We start from the raw sequence: 22,152 nt of genomic DNA, 5'->3' as shown, positions 1-22,152 counted from the left end.
GAATATGACAAGTACGATTGACCCCCGACGGGAGGATAAAAACTCGTCGCGGGACCGCCAACAGGGGATCGATTCTCAATTGACTTTTTTGCCCAGTTCTAACTAAATCTTCGGAGGGGTTGAAGTCGGGAGCCCCCTTCCCAATCCCGACTTGCCTACAGGGACCGATGCGCCAATGGTTGACCAACCAAATAGTCCCTTATCACAAGTTTAAACCATGTTGTGTTTATTTAGATTTCGATGATAATTTTCTCCCAACAATCCCTATATAATTTCATTTTTATTCCTTTGATATAATACAATATAATACAATCAAAATTTGTACAACAATAATGCTTCTTCAGAAGTAATTAAATTGAGAATTTTCTGATCAACAAATTATTTTCCATCGACTCCACTTAGACTCTGTCGTTAAGCCGGACTGAGTCACCCCTGAAACTGCTCAAGGGTGACAATGTCGTGGGACCCCGCATGGGTCCTTCATTTGCACATCTTCCCGACCCCACAGAGTACCGATGGAAAGTGGTGATCTCTCCTCCAAACAGGAAAGTGCAAAGTGGACATTCCAAAGCTCCGACAGTCGCTCCAATGTCACCACCACAACCTGTTCACGGCTTTCGACTACAGAGTCGCACATTGCCTCCGAACGAAGACGACCATTCACCCATCACCTGCTGGTCCAAATTCCAACACCGGAGACCTCTCTGTCGGCATCAACTCTACAAATTGCAACAGGCATTCTCAAGACTCCCTTGAGTTCTCTCTGGTATAGTCAATGAGGCAGTAACATCTTGCAATGGCCGTCTCGAGTGGCTGTGTGAACAGGGGACGGAAAAGTCATCGAGTAGGAGAAGGCACTTCTCTGGGCTTAACAACTTTAAACAATGAAATTGATTGAAGAGTTATAGTCATTTTCTACTCTATTAATTTCATGCTTCTAACCAACTTCATTATTTCATAATATAACTTAATTCGGAATCATTAATTGAGAATCAAATCGGTTCGACCCGATAACAGATCGATTGAAAATGAACCCTCATTTGCGATCAAACGTGACGTGGGCTGCCTTATCCCGGTGACGTGGAGTGTCAGAGAACGCATCTCACGACGATATATTTCATCCTTTTATTATATCGATGTAAAATGTTTCCACACCACAGCAGACTCTAACGACTTTGACGCGCCGACGCAACCGACCCCTCTCCTCGTTCATCTTCGTTTCTTCGGTGACTTCTCCGGTCCTCCTCATTCCCTCCCGTCCCTCTCGTCTTCATCCCTCCATCCCTATCCATCGTCAGATTCGTTCCGTCTTGGTAGCTCCTCCACCGCCATAAACATCCGAGCCGGCCGGATTTCCCTGGAGCGGGTACGATTCCGGCGCCCTCTTGCGGCTTCATGCCCCCTCCTCGTGCGTTCTAGGGCTCTTTTTTTTTTTTGTCGTTCTTCTGTTTTCGGGTGGTTCGGCCTCGCATCAACCCCTCTTTTCTTGAACATTTAGTTATCTTTTGGGGGTTAAATCCGTGTCGGAGTGATCCAGATACCGAGCCTCGAAGCCTCAGGGTTCTTGCCGGGAGTGAACTACGTTTCTTGGTTTTCCGAGGTGATTGGTGATTAGGGTTATTGGATAAACTCTGATTTGGGTGTTTCGGGCTTCGACGGTCATCCGAGGGCTCGGTGCCTCATGATTAAGCAGCTGGAGTCGCGAGGTCAGATCACCACCATACGTGCTAGTCACGAAAACACCAGATACCGCGCTCCCAATTATCGCGGGTTCTTGGATCTGGTCGTGATCCTTTAAAGAAATTGCGCGCAGGAAGTTCTTTCTTCATTTTCTTCACCTCGAATCGGCTCTTCTCACTTGTACTCTTGGCTTTGTACTATCTCACATTGATTGGTACGCCTACAAAAAGTGGCACAAAATTTGATGTCGGCTAGATACTGTATCAATTCAATTATTGACGTGTGCACTTTTACAGTTAGTGCTGCCATATGGTAAAGGCCTCGGTGTCGTTAACTCAACCTTTATTGCCTCTTTATCAGGAATAGTACTTCATACAAATACTGGAGACGTGAGCTCAGACCACCATCATAGGTGCTAGTCGGGTAAAACACCAGATACTGCGCTACCAATTATCACTGTTTCTTTGATGCTCTTGTTTTCTTGGATCTGGTCGTGATCCTTTAAATAAATTGCATGTAGGAAGTTCTTTCTTTATTTTATATCACCTTGAATAGGTTCTTCTGACTTGTACTGTTGTCTTTGTAACGTCTCACAATAACTGCTACGCTTACAAACAGTTGACACAAATTTTGATCTCGGCTCGATACTGTATCTGTTCAATTATTGATGTGCAATTTTAGAGTTAGTAATGCCGTATGATAAAGGCCTCAATGTTTTTAACTCAACCTTTATTGCCTCTTTATGAGGAAAAGTATTTCATACAAAGAATGGTCAAACGGTTGTGGATTTAGGAGTGTGGCTTAGATGTTCAACTAGTGACTTTTAATCACAAATTTGTGGTCATGATTAAAATAAATATCCAGAAAGAGGCCCAGCACCTAGCCGTCCATTTCAAGTTAAAAAAGAAAGGGGATTCTTATGTTGAAAATGAGAACCGATGAATTATCCAATATCACATTTAACATTGATCTCTTGATGCATAGCAAATAATCCTCTTCTCAATGATTCAGTGAGACCCTCTTCGTAAAGTTACTTGCCAGTGCTTGCATTAGAATACCTTGTTCAAACTTCATTTCTATCACTGTCTTATCTACATGATTGCATAGTTCCAATATCACTTTGTCTTATTTATATGATTTCGTAGTTTTAGCCTTGTCTTAGTTAAATAGAAATTGCTAATATATTTATTCCTATGGTTTATATATATATATTTTTATCGTGTTTTACATCCCATCATGATTTCAATAGACTGACCTTCAGAGAAACCTAATGTACAGAAAAATATTTTTTTCTATTATATATTTCTTGATGAAAATATTTGATAGTTAAGCATAAAGTTATGATCCTTTTTTGGGTCTAAATCCATGTAAATGTTAGTTTACTAGTCATCATTATTGGTATTTGGTATTCCTAGTTCGTACTGATGTTTTCCCCTTATGTAAATCTAGTAACTTTTGCTATTCTGTCAAGCATCTTTTAGTAAAAATAGTGTACTATGACATGGTGCATTGGTAATTGAACATTCTAATATTCAAGACCTGCAGTCATCATCATCAACATTCAAGCCATCTCATATTAGTTTAGTGTCTGCTATGAGGTACAATATTCATTTAGGAAGGTCAATTAAGCCAAAGAACAATATTTGTGGCTAGATATGTTTCGTTCACAATTACAATTGCAAATATGGTACCACCTCTATTAAGCTGTTGTTGTAACTCTTTTGGTTTTTAATATTTTAATCAAACTTTTGATTCCAAGGATGAAACTTCTAATATGTAGTTCGATAATTTTGGCTTGTGGAAAGTAACTGTTCACCAGTGTAACACTGCAAGGGAAGATGCACATTCCTGTTTATGCACAAGCAGATATGGTTAACGATGGCCGTCGATCATCAAGTGAACTTGTGGCACCTGATGGTAAATCATCTAGCACAGGCTACATGATTGAAAATGGTGATGTTGGTCCTTTGGCTCAGACATCTGATTCTTTAATCAGGTCCTAAACTCAAGATATTTAAGCTAATTAGTTTGTTGTCCAAAAGATAAGCTTTAATTTGTTTATATTATAATTCATCTGTAGGCATCAATTTCAAAATCATCCTGGTCCTGGTAAAAGAGATGAATTAAAGAACCACTTATTGGATCCAGAAATCATGGTAACATTCTATTGGAAGCTGTTGGTTATATGCTATGATAATTAGCAGTTGGATCTGATATTTGTTAAAGTATTTTCCTTTCTTTTTTGATAACAGGAACTTTACTACAGATCCCGCCAGCAAGAAGAAGAGATCCTGCTTCTCCGTCAACAAATCACCAATGCATGTATCAAAGTATGAAGTTAATAGTAATTTGTTTGCATTTTATTTTGTTGATGTTTGTTTTTTGATGCAGTTATTTCTTTAATTTCATAAATTATGGTTCTTGTTGGTTTTTAGGAGCTTCAGTTATTAAATGAGAAGCATATTTTGGAGAGAAGGCTTTCTGAATTGCAGATAGTACGTACACGTCGAGAACATATCTTAATTGAAGGGTATTTTCCTGTTTGAACATTGTTAAGTATTCTTTTCTTCGATAGGCTCTTGATGAGAGGCAGGATGATGCTGTAGCTAGTGCCTTGAAAGAATTGACTAAAAAGAGAAGCTATCTTGATGAAAACTTAAGATTGACTGATAATCTTAAGGTATGCTATTGCTTTTGCTCCATTCACCTGGATTTCTGTTCATAACTTGAGCATGATATCCAGATGTTTGATCTCATCCATTTTGTAGCATCTTATTTACGTATGCTAGGATCTGCTATTGTTCTAAGATCAGCTACTACATTTTAAATAATGCTCTATAAGAAAATTACATTTTGTTTTGTGTTAGAGGAAGTATTTCAAATGAAGACATGCTGGAAGATGCCTTAAAAATTTCTGGTCATAGACATACATACATTTATGAGCTCAATTTGTAACTAGAATTTTGAGATATGAAATCATTTAAAAGTATTTGAAAACAGATTTTTTTTATCAACTAATTTTGTGTCTTTCTTCTATCTTTACATGTTCTTGTAGGTCTTACACAAGTTATCACACTCATCAGTTCTGAGAGATAAAGATTTGTATCTTGTACATATCTCATGTTGGGTTTTTAGATATCTTATAATCAGTTCATATAAATCTCATGATGACTTAGGAACTAATATGGTAAAACAAAAATCTACCATCATGTTCTCCCCTCTGATCTTCATGTTTGAAAATCCTACAATTGTCGTATTCTAACAAAGAAGACAATTGCTTGTAGAGGTTTATAGATGACTTGATCAGCTGTTTAGTACACATACGTGTACCTAGAAGCATTTTTCTTGTGGATGTTTTTGGAAGACTTGTTCAGCTTATTATATAGATGGCTATCTAGAAGAATTATTCTTTCTGATATGTGAGGTTTAAGTAGTCTTCTCTATTTTGGATAGATTATTCTTCTGAATCTTTTTCATCTTTTTAATAGAACACATATTGCTACCAGCCTTTTATAAGTAATTTTTTCGATGACATGATTTTCTGTGTTTGATTGTATATTCTTTGGGCTGGCTGTGCAAATGGATGAAACACAACTTTTTGCTCTACTTCTCTTTAGGATGGAATCATATGGTAGGTTTGGCCATAGAGTGTGTTTAAGTATCAAATTCTCCTCTCAGACTATTCTGGATAACCATGCTGTTCATGGTGTACTGAGCTCACCTTACTCTTCCACAATTCACACTCATGATAAAAAGTAAAAACCTGATCTTTACATAACAGTAAAAATCTTGTTCACTCTAGTGAGGCACTGTACCACAAGAAAAGGAAGAAAAAAAGGAAAGCTTCCACTTATTAATATCTAAATTGTCTCCACAATACCTACGACTTTGTTACATTGCATCATTTGAGAAGGACAACTTAGTGATTGCCACAAGGATAACTTGTGGATTGCAAAAGGCTTAGGTGTATTAGTAAGAAAATTTCAAACCCGAAACTCGGAAACGTCATGCTAGGACTAAATTATGGGACAGCATAGCTGGCATGGCTAGGGCTGTAAATGGATTGAACATGGACCAGATTGAATCTGATTTGTTCCTGGTCTGTGTAGGAATCAAATAATCAGATCAGATTGGAGTCAGATTACTTGGATTGAAATCTTGATTTATATCTGATTTAGTGAAGACTCAGAGCTGTGAAATTATGTTTAGTAAATTTTTTTTCTAGAAACTTTGTTTCTAAGCTCTCCTGTGATAGAAAACCACAATATGAATCTGAACCTGTGACTTCACTTCTTTATTTATTATTTTTATCTGCTAATATGAGGTAATTATGCTGTCTCATATCACGAGATCCATCTCTTGTTTGCATCATCTCACAAGTTGTGATAAGATTTACAACTACTTTTGCCTTTCATCTCTTCTTGAGCTTTGTTAAAAATATTGAATGCAGCCACCCTCTTTATTGTTTATAATATATCTTTTACCAATTTCTGTAGGTTGTAGAGGAAGAGATGTATATATTAACTTCTTCATTCCTAAGTTTATTAGCTGAATATGACATCCGACCCCCTGTTATCAGTTCTTCTGCAATTTCCTACGGTATAAAGGTAGAATTCTTTTGGTTGGCCAGTGTTCTAAAAAATTTCTCTTATTTGCTACTTTGATATGCAATTTCATGATTTGTTCCAATTTATCTTTTTGTCCTCAGCCAGCATTAGGTACAGGAAATCTCAAGTAATAGTACTGTTTAAATGTTCCATGATACTATGCTCAGTTCATTTGTTAAGCTGATAATCCTCTTTTACATTCTCTGAAAGCATTTACGTTAATTTTCATTGAGGGATTCAATGCTATGTGTTGCACATTGCAGGACCTTAGGGCTGGCATGATCTAGTAATAGATTGTGTTGATTCATGTAATGGCAGTGCAAGGGTGCAAGAAACCAACTCATAACTCTGCTAGTCTGTCTATGCAGTTTCATACCGATTTTGAACTCACCCAATATCATGACACCTTTTCTCCTTATTCTTTTTCAGTTATAATAATCACTATGGTGTTGCACGATTTTAGTACCTCAAAATACTATTAGTAACTGATGTAGCTGTTAGCTGCTTTGTGTTTATGACGAACTGTATGATGATTCTCGTTTATTATATGCCAAATATAATAAGCAATCATGAAGAAATGCAGGAGTAGCTGATTTCTCTTTTATTGGGTTTTTCAGCAATTGTACCAGAGTATGCATTGGAAGATTAGATATAATGTAAGTAACCTTCCTTTCAGTTATTGAGTACTATACTTGATTATATTCACACAGTCAAAACCTTGTCAGTTTATTCCTTCATAGTGGAACAATTGTTTCATCTAAATGCTATCGACATTGGTTATGCCCATAAACCTATATATCTAGTAGAAGTTATTTGAAAGCTGATGTCTTTGGCCTTCGTCAGTTGCGATCATGCTGTTACATCCCAGATTCTGGCACATCAATTTGAATGTGCTGAGCCCCAGTGGTAATAGCCCACTGCATCTGTTGCCATGTTTATGCTGTTGTTTTTACTAGATTTATATGTGGCCGTGACCCCCTGCATGTGCTTGTGTCTGATACCAATGCCAACCAATACAGCCAAAGCAGGGCGCATGCAAAGTCTATTTGCTGGCTAGCTTAAATAGTAAAGATTATGATTGTTGATAGCAAGTCTAAGATTGAATCAGGTAATTATCTTAAATTGCTAGCTAACTTGGCCAGTAAAGATATACATTATGGGACCAAATCCTGCCTTCGCAGTGATCCTTACAAACAAAAACTCTATGTTAATGTTCTTTTTTATGTAATTAGCAAACTAGGAACAACGCATATTATATTGTTGCTCTTTTGGCCTTTTTCTCACAAATATCATTTATCTAATAGTGATTAGAATTTTCAATTAATTTACACTATTATTGCAGGATAATTTTGGTGATGTGAAGTTGTGAACCATCTCTTAGGAAATCAACCTGATAATCTAATGGTTAATAAGAATCTTCAGCATCCAACTTCTCAGGATACCAATTGTCTTATGCTCACTTTGTATTATCTAGAGTTACTCCATTTTTTATTCAGTGTCCTAACTCCTAACTTGTAAAGCTGAATTGTGATATACCTACTCATAGGAATCAGTTATACCTGAGCTTCGTCTATATGATCAACATCCTATGGATTTGCATGGCACATCAACAGCTAATCAGTTGAGAGTCTCTCAAGACTTTGCAAAGATAGATAAAAAGGATGTAGATGTTACTCTAAACTCTGAGATGCCTTATCCAGTTGCTTATGAGAAGCCAAGAGATCTGCCATCAGAATTTCATAAGTTAGTACAACTCCTTCTTTTATCTACTAAGCTTTTGATTTATTTTCTTTCTGCTGTTTGGTTTCTGGATACCTTTTGACAATATGCATCAAATATGGTTTTATTTCGGTAAATTTTTAAGGCGATCACTAAATGAAGGCTAGTGAGATACACTTTTATGCAGTGACCTTGTATTATTTTCTGAATGATAATTGTGACAGATTCTAGTATAAGATGAAACTACCCAAGCCTACTTTCTTGGCACGCAATCAAGATTTTGATTGGGATATTAATTTTTGAATGATAATTGTAACAGATTCTAGTATAAGATGAAACCACCCAAGCCTACTTTCTTGGCATGTGATAAAGATTTTGACTGGGTGACTATTAATTCCAAACACAATGGTCCAATGTATATATTAAAATCTAACATTCCCGCTTATGTGCAAGTGAGATTAGGCTTGGCTTGTGAAACTGAACCCAAATACATGGTGCGAGCTTAAATAAGAAACATACATTGCATAAACATTTATTAAGTACTGGGTGAAATAAAAAGGGAGCATACATATTTCAATCCATGACTTGCTCTCATATCATGATAAAGATCTTGACTGGGGACCATTAATCTTAAAAGCCTAAGCTGTTAGTAAAGAACCCAACATATATCAAGCTCTAATAGCACATACACACATGTTAATAACTTTCAAAGAGAAAAATGAGCTTATGAAGCTTTTACTTCCATAAGTGGACTGTTCTTAAGATGATGCTTTTGTCATAAATCATGTAGCAGTTAGCCTTCAGCACTATATCATGTCAATGGTTAACATCAATTAACGATATAAATCTTTAGATTGACACACATTTGGTTTGCTTGGTGATACTTGTGCTAATTTTAGCTTTTTAAAATTAGTTTTCATGGTAAGATCATAAATCCTTCAAAACCTTATAAAATATAAAATTTTCTTTTTGAGGGAGGATAAAATATGCAGAGGTGGCCTTTGGGTCAGCGGTGGCTTGTTAGTTTTACCTGTCAGATTGCATCTGCCTTGTAGACTGGTAGGGTAATAAAGATTTGGGGTTTTAATTATTCTTCAGACTGCATCTGATTCACAGACGATAAAATGAATTTGAGACTATAAGATGATTATCTTAACCTTGTTTTTCTGAATGTTTAAAAGACAATAGGAGCTTGTTTTTCAAGTTCTTTACTTTATGCATTCATGAAGCCATGAAAGTTTTAATGGATAATAAGGGATTTCAATTCTCAAGTTTTCTGGTATCGCATAGGTCAAAACTAAATTCTAGATAACACTTATGAAATATGAAATACTAGATGAGCAGAACCTTGAGCAGCTGACTGTTAGGTAAATTTATTATGTCAGCTGTGTAGTATGCCCAAATTAGAGCAAGACGAGTGAAGTCATCTAGGTGGTTAAGATGCATTTCAAAATGGACAATGTAGTGAAACAGTGCTGGAATATATCAATTCTAATTAGAGGTACACCAAGGTGGAGAGAAGAATGATGAGAGCTTGTATATAAATAGAAGAGAAAAATGTCTGGTTAGAAGAAGTGATTTTGATATGCTAATTGGTAGAAAGGATGCATTTTGTAATACCCAAATGAGGGGCACATGGAGTTATGTTGTTTATTGTGCCTACTCTAGTACTATTTGAGAATTAATAACTTTTGGCAATTACCATTTGCTCTCTCTATGAGAACTTTGTCTGGTTGATCCTCCCCTGACAGAAATAAATTTCAACACACTTATGAGCTCTATTATGCAGGGAGGTTGGTAATACTGGTGTTTCCAGCTCTTCTGAAGGTTATGCTCATAAGGCCACATTTAGAACTTTAAATGCTGATGCCCAATTTCATACGGCTACCGTGCACGATAACCAAGGGTCCTTTGTTTTGGAAGGTATGGAAGGCTAAACTAATATTAAATTGGAAAAGGAAATTTTGATCTCAATTTATGATAACTGTGATCTTCACTCATTATAACTGTAATTAGCAGGTGAATATGACTTACCTGGTATTGAAGGGTTTCAAATATATGGTGAGCCTAAACCAGGATGCAAGTTACAAGCCTGTGGATATCCAACAAATGGTACAACTCTTTGCATCTTTCAGGTACTTATGATTTTCTATCTTACTTTTCATGAATAGGACAATAAATCTATGTATTGTTTTTGCATTCAGTCGTGGTTAAATTCTATTAAGATTTGAACTGCATTTTTTTTCTAGTGGGTTCGTGAACTTGATAATGGCACTAGGCAGTATATAGAAGGTATTCTTTGATATGACTCCGCTCTTTTGTATTAGCTTGACAAAATAATGGTAATAATTCTGATTTTGCTTCATAACACGTCTAATTCCTTTATGATTTATCACCTGTTCCAGGAGTCAATGTTCCGGAATATGTGGTAACTGCTGATGATGTTGATACTATTCTTGCTGTAGAATGCACACCCATCGACAACAATGACCATCAGGTGTCTTGCTTGTATCTTGTACAAGAAAAATGAATTGTTACTTTTTAGCAACTCCATAGTGTTGGTTATTTGTTGTGTCCGAAACATAGATAATTCGTTTATTTGATAATATATATTTTTTAATGGATCATGTTATAAATCTGTTGAATTCAACCTGAAAATTTTATATTTGTTTTATAATGTATTTTTTTACATAAATTGTGTATGCTGAAATTTTATGCTACATCTTTTGTTAATATATTTCATTCAGCATTCTTATTTTTGTTGTCTTATCATGGATATTTGAGGTATTCTGTGAGATCACTGGTGGACAACCATGTCCGATACCCAGGGTTCCAGAGAGATCCAACAAATGGATCTAGATTGGTGCTCCAATCTTTCCAAAGTGATCTATAGTGTTACATGACATAGAGGCTAATATTACAAGTTTTATGCATTCCTTTGCCATGTATCAAATAGTCCTAAAATTGAGTGTTGAGTACTTTAGTACTCCAATTTACATGTTAATACATACCTTAAGGATCATCCATTTGTCTTGACCTAAGCATCTTCGAGGAATATACAAAATAGACCGGAACTATAGAGGACACTCCTGGCTGGTTATACAATTCTAAATGTCGTAAAAATTAAAGCATTCCATTTTGGATTTGATGCACAGACAAGGAGTTCTAAAACAAAATATTTTGATTTATAGATAATTGATATAGATCACCTAGAGTGGTACATTTGATATATTTAGTCTTCATTTTTCAGATTTTTAGTCTTCAATTCAACCATAGTTTTCCTGCAGAGCCTAGTTGTATTGCTCTTGGATGATAGTATTGCATTTATGGCATGATACTTATAATTAGCATAGCAGAGAGAGAAATCATAGTTAAAACACATTGTAATTAGGACGGCAAAGCTGAGCTTTTGACATGTTCAAGCTTTGCTCACCAAACATTTTGCTAGGCTTGAGTTCAGTGTGAGAAATTCAGTTACAATTCAAGCTTGGCTCACCAAGCATTTTTCATACATTAAATTCAGTTACAATTCAATTTTTAGTTCACCAATTATTTAAAGACTAGTATTTTATCATGAGTAAATTCTTTTGCAACTCATCTTTCTAAATGTATGTGCTGGTTTTTGACTTTTTTTTTTAATTCTCAGCAATCTTTGTTATCAATTCGTATAAATTTTGGTTTATGTTAATGTTATTGTCTTATGTGTAAAATGTTGATTATACTGTGATCCATTTATTTCCTTTAGGGTGATTTGGTGAGGCAATTTGCCAACAATCAGAACAAGATAACGTGCGGTGAGTATATGTTGAACACTGCTATCCTCATTATAAATAATGGATAATGATCTGCACATGGAAAGGTCAAATTATTTTATGACCCTTATTGTATTCTAATCTTAGTGTCTGCATAGTGGGGACATGCATAGGACTAGTGCAGAACTATCAAGATATGACATTGAAGGGTTCAGTTCCATTGGTTATTGGAGGAATGCTCAAATTTCTTTTGACAAGGAATCCTAAATTACAAGAAATAACCGGCACCTTTGATATGCCCTCGAAGGGTTCAATATCATTGGTGTTCTTTGTTACATTTAACACAATAGATCATATTCTAAAACCTACAAAGCTACAATAATAAGACTTTCACAATATTCAATTTTATGTCATGCATTTTTCCATTTTTGATGATTCATCTTTCATAAAAAATTTATACGTTTTCAGATTATCTGTGAAATAACAATAGAACCATCTTATGCCATTTTGTTGAATCTGCCTTGCTGGAGTTCAACGAATTTTACAATCCAGCAGGCTCTTTGGAGTCACAGGAATTTTGAGATTCAGCAGGCATAACATGAGTTTGATGTTTTATGCACCCTCTTTTTGTTAAGTGTGATGGTTAATGCTAAATTGCAATGATTTCTTGAATGTTATTGTAAACTTATAAATTTAGTTAGTATTCATGTCATGTCTAATTTGAAGAAATTGTTCTTTCTACCTAAGTAGACAGTGAACTCGTCTGACTCTACTCCATAACCATAATCAATTAATAACCATTTTTGTTGTTCCATCTTTGAATATACATAAAAGGATCAAATTAGACAAAAAAAGTATACGTTTTTTGTCATCACTAGACTATCAAGAAGTTGGTTGGGATGGTAGGTATTAATATTTAATTTATTAATAAAGAAATATTCAATCAAGTTGATATTGTTAATAAGCAATTCTGTGCTAAGACCTAATAAAATATTAGTATGATGTTGTCTGTATGCATTAAAAGAGTATTCAAGAAATAAGTAATAAATAGCATATTATTATAAACCATAAAAGGTAGCACTAAGATGATAGTAAAAATTGAAACAATAGTGATGAGGAGATATAAAATACATATGTAAGCATGAAATTGATCACATTTTCATTCCTATGTGGACTGCATATGTTCAATTGATTTCACATTTATAATAACTCTGCGTGACCTTATTTAAGGCAGTCGTATGACCACATGTCGATGGCAGTAGATTTATTAAGCCTAAGTCAATTGAAGCTTTTGACCACTTAAACAGAAAGTTACATGGTTGCATGTTTAATTTAACTCAAACAATATGTAATTTAGACTGGATCCATACTGGTTCGACCATGGACTGACATGGGTCTGGTATCCAAAACTACAATCCTTGATGTGGACCATCTAATGTGCAACATATTTCATATTTACAATAACACTGTTGAGTCCGCTTCACCTTATGTGGCCTATCATATGACTGCATATATGGTCTTATATACCTACATGACTTTCTAGAAATGCTAAAATTTGGAACTCCTCCTAATCTTAAAGATAATCTAAAACTTTAAAAATTTGATTTTTAATGACTTTAAAACTCCTCCTAACTAACCTATGCCTAAGCACTTCAAAGTTTGAATAGAATTTAAATCATTAGTTATATATACTTTCCAAAAAAGGACAAGTAATCAATATAAGCAACTTGTGTGAGTAACCATCAAGCTGACATCTGTGGAATTTTGGTGCTAACATGGGACTCTAAGAAGGATAGAGGCTTAGCAAGCAGCTGGTGAGAAAGTTACCGTTTGACTTGGAGTCATGGAAATCCTATGTTTTAGTTGTTAACCTTTTCTATGATCTTATCTTTTAATAGCTTCTAGAAGGTTACTATACAACAACTGTAAGTTTGCATACGAGAATGGGTGGGGCTGCCCAATGTGTGAGGCTCCTTCCAGTGAAATGTTTGGGGAGGGTGATGCATACAACTTTTTCCCTAGAAGTAGTGAGGATATTTCTATAATCTGAACCATTGAGGCCCAGTTTGTGAAGGAGCAATTTTGCCATGATTATGTCTTCATTCATTAGCTAATGAACCATTGTAGAAAAAATATCTTTTGGCTGATAATATTGCATTTACGATATATATATGTAAAGTTTTCACTTGCATAATATCTATATGTTCCTCTCAAATCTTGTGCTGGTGATCAAGGACAGAACCTCAGTAGATCCTGAACTATGTTTGCCGAATGGTGCAATAAATGGATATGCCATCATTTACTATGCAATAGCACAAGGAAAACGTACTTGAAAGTTGAAACTAACAACTAAGGGACTAAATTCATGGTGTACCACCCTGTGAGCAAGGGTCAAGTTGCGGGCTACTTGAGCATTGGGATTATTAAGTTGGCTAGGTTTAACTGATGTCAAGTGAATTATTGGTTAAACTAGGTGAACCAAAGCAGTCAGTGCATGGGACCAATTTGGTAGTGTTGAGCTGTGGAACTAAAAATTCAAATTGTCATGATCCTAAGTTTGAAATGGCCAAATGTGTCAGGTCTAAAACCCTAAACTCCAGCATTAATGTATTAGCCTTTGGTTGTGAAGAATTATGCTTATGACCAGATAGAAGAAGAAGAAGAAGAAGAGAGAGAGAGAGAGAGAGAGAGAGAGAGAGAGAGTAACATTTGGCTTTGTTGTCATTTTCCATTGTTTCTTTTCCTTTTCCTTTATCCTTATTTTTTTTGATCAGTTTTGATCTGTTCCTGTTGCTTTACTGCAGAATATTGCAACTATGCTAGTCCAACAGGACTGGCATCGATACTGAATCTGAGATTTGATTTCTTGCTAACAAGTACCTGATTTTATTGACTAAGTTAGTACATGTAACTACACTTGCTGCAGTATCTCTGGTTCCAATTAACACTTATCTTTATGTGCTTGGTAATCCTAGCATAACTTTGATGAGTGTAATTTTATATCTTCTGAAGTTATAGAGTTGCCTGTTTTGAACTGAAAGTTAGGTGGTATTCTCCTGTAACTGAATTGTGAACATATTGACAAATGAGCAAAGCCAAACCCTTTGTGTTTCATACTGTAATGTGTCTAAGCTTTTCTCCTTAAATGATTACATGGCCATCTAAATGTGATTGACATTCAACAGATTCCGAGATGCAGAATCAGATTGATGCCTATATATCTGCTGGGAAGGCAATATTTAACATTAAAGCATTGGTATGTGGCCATTTTTTACTCTAATTAATTCAATTGTTTTATCATGTTCTGCATGCAATATGTATTTTTGTTTAGATGCAACATATGATTTTAATAAAGTAACATATCGTCCAGATTTTGTATACATGTGGTTTTTTTAGTAATATTGCAAGTATAACTCTTCCCAGATGTGTATGATATTTGAGAATCACTTAATGGTTGGAGAAGATCAAGCGACAACCAGGAATGCAAAGCTTCTACCTACCTACTAATCTTTTAAGTGTTTGTCTGAGTGCCATCTTCTTAATTTGGAGTTGGCTAGTAATTGGCACCACCCTTGTAAAATTTGGCATAATTCACTGCAAAATGATTGGATAAACTTGGCCAGTTAGCATAATGTGTTGAGTCCGAAGTTCCTAGTGTATCTGATTTTAAGTATCATAATGTGTTGAGTAAGAAGTTCATCAAGAATATCACTCTCAAACATTCACCGTTTGAACACTTGTTAATTTGGTTGCTAGCATTGCTCACCAAATGCAAAACGGAGTTTTGAATGTTCTTTTCTGCATACAAAATTTCTTTAGCATTTGCTACATTCTAGTCATTATGAAATTAGTTGTAAAAGTGTGGGAGTGGTTTGAATTAGATTGTGATATAAGTTGTGGATCATGTGATTCTTTTTAATCCTTCTTAGAATAATTGGAGTTGAAAATGAATCAATCTAGAATATGGTTAGTGAACAATAAGAGTAAATCCAAGAAACTGGCATCTGCAGAGCCAACTCACCTATATTCACCACTTAAACTATTCTGGCATCAGCTGAAAGAACATAGTGTGGGTTTTTATTCAATAGATTGTATGCTATTGACATTGTCAACATATCTAAGCCCTTTATATTATAATGGCCTCAGCTACATAGCGCAACTGAGAAGGCTCCATGGAAATTGTGAAGAAAATATGTACGAGTATGAACTTTATGTTCGTTTAAATTCTCGTCCTCATTCCTCATTAAGACAAATAACAGAAATGACTGACCAGCATAAAAGCTTTAAACTATTTGGTAGGTAGAACATTTTTCCTTATTGGTTGTAAATTAATTTGATGGTCTCCATAACTGTGCAAAACTGAATATGAATACTACTAAGAAGCATGATTCCATGCTTAAGCAAATTGGCTCCATGGATACAAAGTTAAAGATCACGGGAGTCTCTCTGTGAACCTGTCTAGGTTTTTGTGTACTCAAACGTTTGTTGCAAGCATGGTTCACCTTACCGGTCCGTATCAGTGTATCGATCAGTTTATCACGGACTAATTGGTTTTGCCTAAGTCGTTCCGCACCCTTGCGTATCCGTTCATAAAAGGTTAGCTCATTTGAAACCTCTTATGGTCCCTTAGGGACCTGCGAAAGAGAAGACAGGTTAAAGGAACTAAGGAAGCGTATAACTTAGGATCCAATAAGCAGTCATTTCAACAAACACTTGATAGACAATGAAAATTATAAAAATAGACTTTGCAAGCCCTAAATGGTCACACAACAAAGGGTCCAAGGTGGTCTGCCGCGACCAAAAGTCCCTAAAAGTGCCCACTTGACACTGTTGTGGTACAACTTAACGAACTAGCCCTAAACACTACCCTAAAGGCCCATTCAGCCACGTGCCACCCGGGTAGCTCCTGGGTGTTGTATTGGCTAACACTTCGCAGTTTGCACTACTCTGCAAAGCTAGAAAACTCCCAAAATAACAATCTGAATGGCTTGTTTTTGGGCAGTCTTGCCTCTGCGCAACGACTGCACACAACCTGTGTTTACAAGTCTACCACAAGCCCTTTACATGCTGTGCAAAGCATGAACAAAACCGAAAGACACAGATATACACAAACATTACATCAAATACTCTGTTTATATATTTGTCCGTGATAGGTCGTTAGTATGGTACTTACCAAATCGTACCGACATATCGATACATCGTACGGTGGAGCATATCAACAAATTGATATGTATCGCCCATTCCGGTCTCCCATCGGACTGGTATGTACCGCCTGTATCGGGTGGTATGTCGTGGTACGACGAACCTTAGTTGTAATTATGTAAAGTTTAAATAATGAATCACTGATGCTATTCTTTTTCCTAATAAAATTTTTATTAAGCGCTAAGGACAAGTTTTTATTTGAAGTGCAAGAAACCATAATTATACTATAGCATATAAAAAGAAAGAAATCAAAACAGATGTTGTCCTGGTTAGAAACTCTTATTAAACCATTTACTTAACATCTCTCTGTCATAGTGGGACAGAATTGTCAGTTTATGAAATGGTCTACTCATAAAATCATAATGATTTGATAAACTTCGGAAGCATTTACATGTTATGCCATTATATTATTGGCCTTGGATTCAATCTACGACTAATGCTGAGAAACATAAAAAAGAGCTGCATCAGTATGTCAAGGACATCACAAATGTTTGTCCCTGTAAAAATGAATTAGTTTAGGCAAATCATGATATCCTTGTGGGAAATCGACAAAAAGCAACATATTGGAACTGCTGCAAGATACACGAAAGCAAATATCTGGAAGAGTGAATTGCTAACGATGCTAACTAATGAAGAAGTCTGCTTTTGCATTGCCTTACATTAAGATTGGAATAGATGGTGATGCCAGTTGCCAACATTACCGGCCAGCATTCATTGATCCTATCATGTATGGTTACGCGGTATGCTGGTTGTACCAAAGTAATACTGATGCATACTTTTCTTAAATTATCTTTTTCCTGTATTATAATGTATCATGCCAGTCTGGATGTCTAAATCCTTAATTTTTCACTTAAATAGTGTTGCTTTACATCACATATGCATAGTAACTGTGAGAAAATAAAATCTTCATGAATGAGTTTTTCTGACTGATCACTAGTAAATGGTCATAAAATTCATCTACTAACTTTCATAAATGAGTAGGTGGATTCCTCCGACTGGCAGCAAACAGTTCTTGTTGTGAAACGATCCATCTATCAGATTAAGGTGAAACATTCTGATGATTTGGTAACGGAAGAAAAATATTCACCTGATTTAAAAGTAAGGTATTTTTAAACAGGAAGTGTATAGTTATACTGTTATATGCTTCATTACTTGATATTTAATCACATCTCTGTGATTGACTTGATAGATCAAAGTTCCTCTTGGGTACACAACCCAGTTTGTGTTGACTTGTTCAGATGGAACCAATCTCCCACTTAGCACAGATGGAACTTGTCAGCCGTATAGCCTGGAGAATGACGTTCGGTCAGTTTGTTACAGCATGCTGTTGGATTTGTACTCCAATGATAATCCTCCGCAGATAATGTTTCTGCTCTCTTGCACTCTCATGCGACTTTCTTGTGCAGGTTACGGGATATCATCGTGTTGACCATGAGACACTTCCAGTCTAAGGTAGGTAATGACAATGACAAGATTCTTGAATGTCTTTCATGTGTCAAAGTCACCATTAAGTTTGTTGAATTGGGCATTCTCTTTTTCCACTTATTATGAATTTTTGGATTTGAAGTTTATTATATATTTTGGTGTAAGAAGATGATGAATGACTTGCATCTAAACAACTTCAGAAGTATGGAGAGAGAAAGTGAAGAAGTGCTGAATGATTTGCATCTTTTTTTTTGCTGACCACATAATGAAACACCATCAGTAGGCCTCCGCATCAATGGGATTATGTTGATTATCAACAACTATTCTAATTTAAAATTAAATGTTCAAAACTCAATTCTTAAATATGATAGACCACCTTTACATAATGTCAGAACTTGTAACTAATAAGGTCTGTCATAATCTACCGTAAAAGAAACAAGGACTCTTTGAGTAAAATTGTTGATGTAGTTTGCTTATGAAAGCTTGATTTATTTATCTAGACTAGTACGTTCTATGTAAGATATATGTTTGGTATTGATCAAATGTTGTGTGGTGCTGTTTTTCACCACGTTATGCATTAAAAGTGTGTCGGAACCTTCAGCAAGTGAGATGTGATAATCCTGCAGGTAGACTGGAGTCAATTGGCAGTGCTTTGTCCACATCTAAAGTTTATCATTCACAAATTGTCATTTAATCTATTGAGTTCCTGCTGTTTTATACATAACTTGCTACCGTGTAACTGATCCTCTGAAAGTTTTCTGCAGGTCCTAGATATTAAAAGAAAAGTGAAGGCCTAGACATCATCTTAACAGTTTTGAGGCAATTGTACCATTATTTTTTGTTTTTTATTTAAATCACGACATATTTTTGCCTTTGAGTTCCAGCGATTCTTCCTCTGTTCTTATAGATTCAAGTGATAATTGCGTACCGTCGACAAAGAATGCTGGTAAATATAATAAATTCTAGTTTTGGTAGATTTTATGTTATAAAGGGCATATCCATGGAGAAATAATAATCTCGACAGGAATCTATGAAAGCGTCAGAGCAGCTTTTGCTAGAGGATCAAAAGTAAGTTTACGCACGTTGTTGCGCTCTTCTGTCTTTACACCTAGCCCTCCTCCTCCTCCTCCTTTAGAACCACCTTTCGGCAACCCACCCCAGGAATCTCCACAGATGCGTCATCTTTCTTTATTCTCCCCTTCATCAATGCCAGCTGCAACCCATGTTTGGTTCCTCAGTAGTAGCCTTGCTTGTATCTCTGGAACAGCTCGTGCGTCTTGGCATCCCGGAAAGCGTAGCAACCCATGGCGTAAACGACGATGAGGGCCACGAGGGTCACCACCAAGACCACATCGCCCCTCTTCCATTCTCTTCCGAGGTTGGCTACGAGGCCGGCTTTGCAGGACGAGCACGAGTAGCAAAGCACCGTCTGATCGTTGCTCCACAGCATGCAGTCGATGTCGGACGCGGCGCTGATGGGGCTGATCCAGTACGTCGGGTTCACAAATGTGTATCCGCACTCCGTCGGTGGCTTGCAGCACCCTGACTGGTGACATAAACAAACCAGAAGAAGAAAACAAAGACCTCACGTCATCAGATTAAAACCCTCATGCAGCAATGAATAGCAGCAGTATTCAGCAGAACCCATCACACTCACTTGTAAGGGACCGATCCTTGCATTGAAGAAATGCTGAGCCGATATATACGTCCGGTTCAACTCCGCACACACTGCTGTCGAGCTAAGACATTCCTTGATGCGGTTCCACCGGTGTGGTCCCTCCACCCTCTGCCGAAGCCAACCCGGGTAGTCCTCGAGGCGATACTCCTGGAAAGCTCGGCCCGGGGCTAGGTGACCCGAGCCATTGACGGTGACCGCGTAGATAAACACCACAAGGCCGGCCAGCAGGAGTATTAGGACGAGCATGGCAACCAGGTAGAAGAGCAGAAGCCACGGAACGCGCCAAAAGGCGCCGACGAAGCCCGCCAGGGCCACGAGGAGGACGACGACGCCGACTGCGATGACAGGCCACTGGAGAAGCTGCACGCAGGAGTTGTCGGCCTGCGTGGCGAGCCAGATGCCGACGGCCACGATGGGGATGGAGAGAAGCATGGCCACGAAATTAATGCCGGCGATGAGGGTGTTGCTGAGAGCCATTTTGGTGACTGCGCAGGTGGTGTTTGCTTAGGGATGAAGGAGCAGGATAGCTTGCGGTCGCTGCTTTGCTTCGGTCCCCGCTGAACTGCTCCGTTACTCTTTTCGCAAGGGAGACATGGAGCGTGGTTCTTCCTTAAAAGGAGTGGTGGGAGAATCATCTTCGCTTTTGCATGGGTGGTTTAAATTCATATATAAACATAAAAAATCTTAATTTTTTTTAATCTTAGTATGATTTTCTCAAAAGAGTAACAATAATAATTTTTAAATTCATACAAGAGATTTCTATTCGTAATCTTTTTTTACTATTTATAATAAAATATTATTTTATAAATAAACATAAATATCTTTTTCTTTCTTCTCCTTCTCGATTGGAGCAGCATTGATTTAAATGACAATTGCGGGAGGTGAATGGCCCAGTGAGGGTTGCTGACGGAAGCAACAACAATTGGTGGGCCTCGCTACTTGAGTGATTAGTAGGGTTTGACTACCTCGATGCCCCTGTAAGCTTTTTGGATTGTCGAGAAAGATGGAAAAGAAGAGCACGTGACTGATGAAGTGAAGGTTCACAACGTTTATAGAGGAGAAGGTGAGGGAGTTTCAAACGGAGGCCATGAAAATGGAACCCTTCAACATCATAAGATTTTTATTTACAATCCTTTTACTATTTTTATAATAAAAATATTTTTTTATAAAAATAAATATAAAATATTCTCTTTTTCTTCTTTCTCGATCGGACCAACAATTGATCTAATCGAACAATGAGCAAGCACAAGCGACGATCGCGAGAGGTGGATGACCCAAGTGACGGTTACCAATGGAAGCAACAACAACTAATGAGCCTTGCTACCTGTGCTATGGAGGAGACCAAAGAGAAGAGCTAGTGACCGATGAGATGAAGGTTGATAACATATACGGAGGAGAAGGTGAGGGAGCTACAAACGCAAAACCATGAAAATGAAGGCCTTTCACGTCATCATATATTATTTCGCCGTAGCCTCCCACTTGTCTCCAACCTTCATCATCGACCCCACTATCATTTTTAAAGGTTTCGTCTTTTTTATTTGATGCTCGATCTTAGGGTTAGAAGAAGGCATGCCCATATTGACGGAAAGTGTGTTTGAAGAGATATTAGGAAGAAAGGCTTACGCATATTAATTTTTAGGATATCATTCCATCTTATAATATCTCTCTCTACAAGCGATAAAAGGTATGAGCGATGAGTAGCGAGCAATGTTAATATGTAGTGAAAATAAAAGAAAAAAATTGATAATCAAAAGGCTATAAAGGAGATTATAATTTTAAACTCTTTTTTATTATTTATAATCCAACTTTAGATATTCCTAAGTTATCCCATGTAAATAGATGTATATGCCCTCATTTATAACTTAATTCTAATAAAATTGTTTTACTCATTCATTATCTTAACCCTTTTTTTTTTTCCCTTCTTTTTCTTCAACTCCTCCTCCTCCCTTTTAACTGTGGAAGGTGATGTAAAAAGGACAAATGATGAAATGAGAACTGAAAATAAAAAGGGAGGAGGTGTGAAATAGTTTCTGACTTTTATTATAATGACTTAATATTTTTAGAGTTATAATAAGTAAGAAGATATAAT

General features: G+C 36.6%; 2 protein-coding genes across 24 annotated transcripts; one reads left to right on the top strand and one right to left on the bottom strand.

The window, feature by feature from the left end:
• The first annotated feature begins 1,155 nt into the window (after window positions 1-1,155).
• Window positions 1,156-19,359, top strand: LOC135584936 (uncharacterized). Of its 23 annotated transcripts, none has more exons than XM_065132521.1 (21): window positions 1,156-1,366; window positions 1,499-1,894; window positions 2,041-2,103; window positions 3,461-3,676; window positions 3,761-3,836; window positions 3,933-4,010; window positions 4,116-4,175; window positions 4,256-4,360; window positions 6,177-6,287; window positions 6,905-6,943; window positions 7,834-8,030; window positions 9,796-9,929; window positions 10,023-10,141; window positions 10,256-10,298; window positions 10,412-10,503; window positions 11,752-11,800; window positions 14,944-15,014; window positions 17,942-18,058; window positions 18,150-18,265; window positions 18,367-18,412; window positions 19,150-19,359. In XM_065132521.1, the coding sequence occupies exons 4-21, from the start codon at window positions 3,519-3,521 to the stop codon at window positions 19,180-19,182; spliced, it is 1,644 nt and encodes a 547-aa protein (XP_064988593.1). In that variant the 5' UTR covers window positions 1,156-1,366; window positions 1,499-1,894; window positions 2,041-2,103; window positions 3,461-3,518; the 3' UTR covers window positions 19,183-19,359. The 23 variants fall into 23 exon arrangements, 21 of the variants coding, with proteins under 21 accessions (XP_064988593.1, XP_064988606.1, XP_064988604.1 ...); XM_065132534.1 differs by having other exon boundaries at window positions 1,156-1,408; window positions 3,547-3,676; window positions 10,026-10,141; XM_065132532.1 differs by having other exon boundaries at window positions 1,156-1,408; window positions 3,547-3,676.
• Window positions 19,360-19,414: 55 nt separating this feature from the next.
• LOC135626838 (protein TORNADO 2-like) lies at window positions 19,415-20,733 on the bottom strand. Its single transcript, XM_065132537.1, has 2 exons — window positions 20,043-20,733; window positions 19,415-19,931 (listed from the first exon to the last, which is right to left on the bottom strand). The coding sequence occupies exons 1-2, from the start codon at window positions 20,538-20,540 to the stop codon at window positions 19,620-19,622; spliced, it is 810 nt and encodes a 269-aa protein (XP_064988609.1). The 5' UTR covers window positions 20,541-20,733; the 3' UTR covers window positions 19,415-19,619.
• Window positions 20,734-22,152: the final 1,419 nt, after the last annotated feature.

Source organism: Musa acuminata, chromosome BXJ2-11 (assembly GCF_036884655.1).
Source record: "Musa acuminata AAA Group cultivar baxijiao chromosome BXJ2-11, Cavendish_Baxijiao_AAA, whole genome shotgun sequence".
Classification (NCBI taxonomy): domain Eukaryota; kingdom Viridiplantae; phylum Streptophyta; class Magnoliopsida; order Zingiberales; family Musaceae; genus Musa; species Musa acuminata.
Note: the sequence above shows the minus strand (reverse complement) of the source record. Positions and strands in the feature narration are given on the sequence as shown.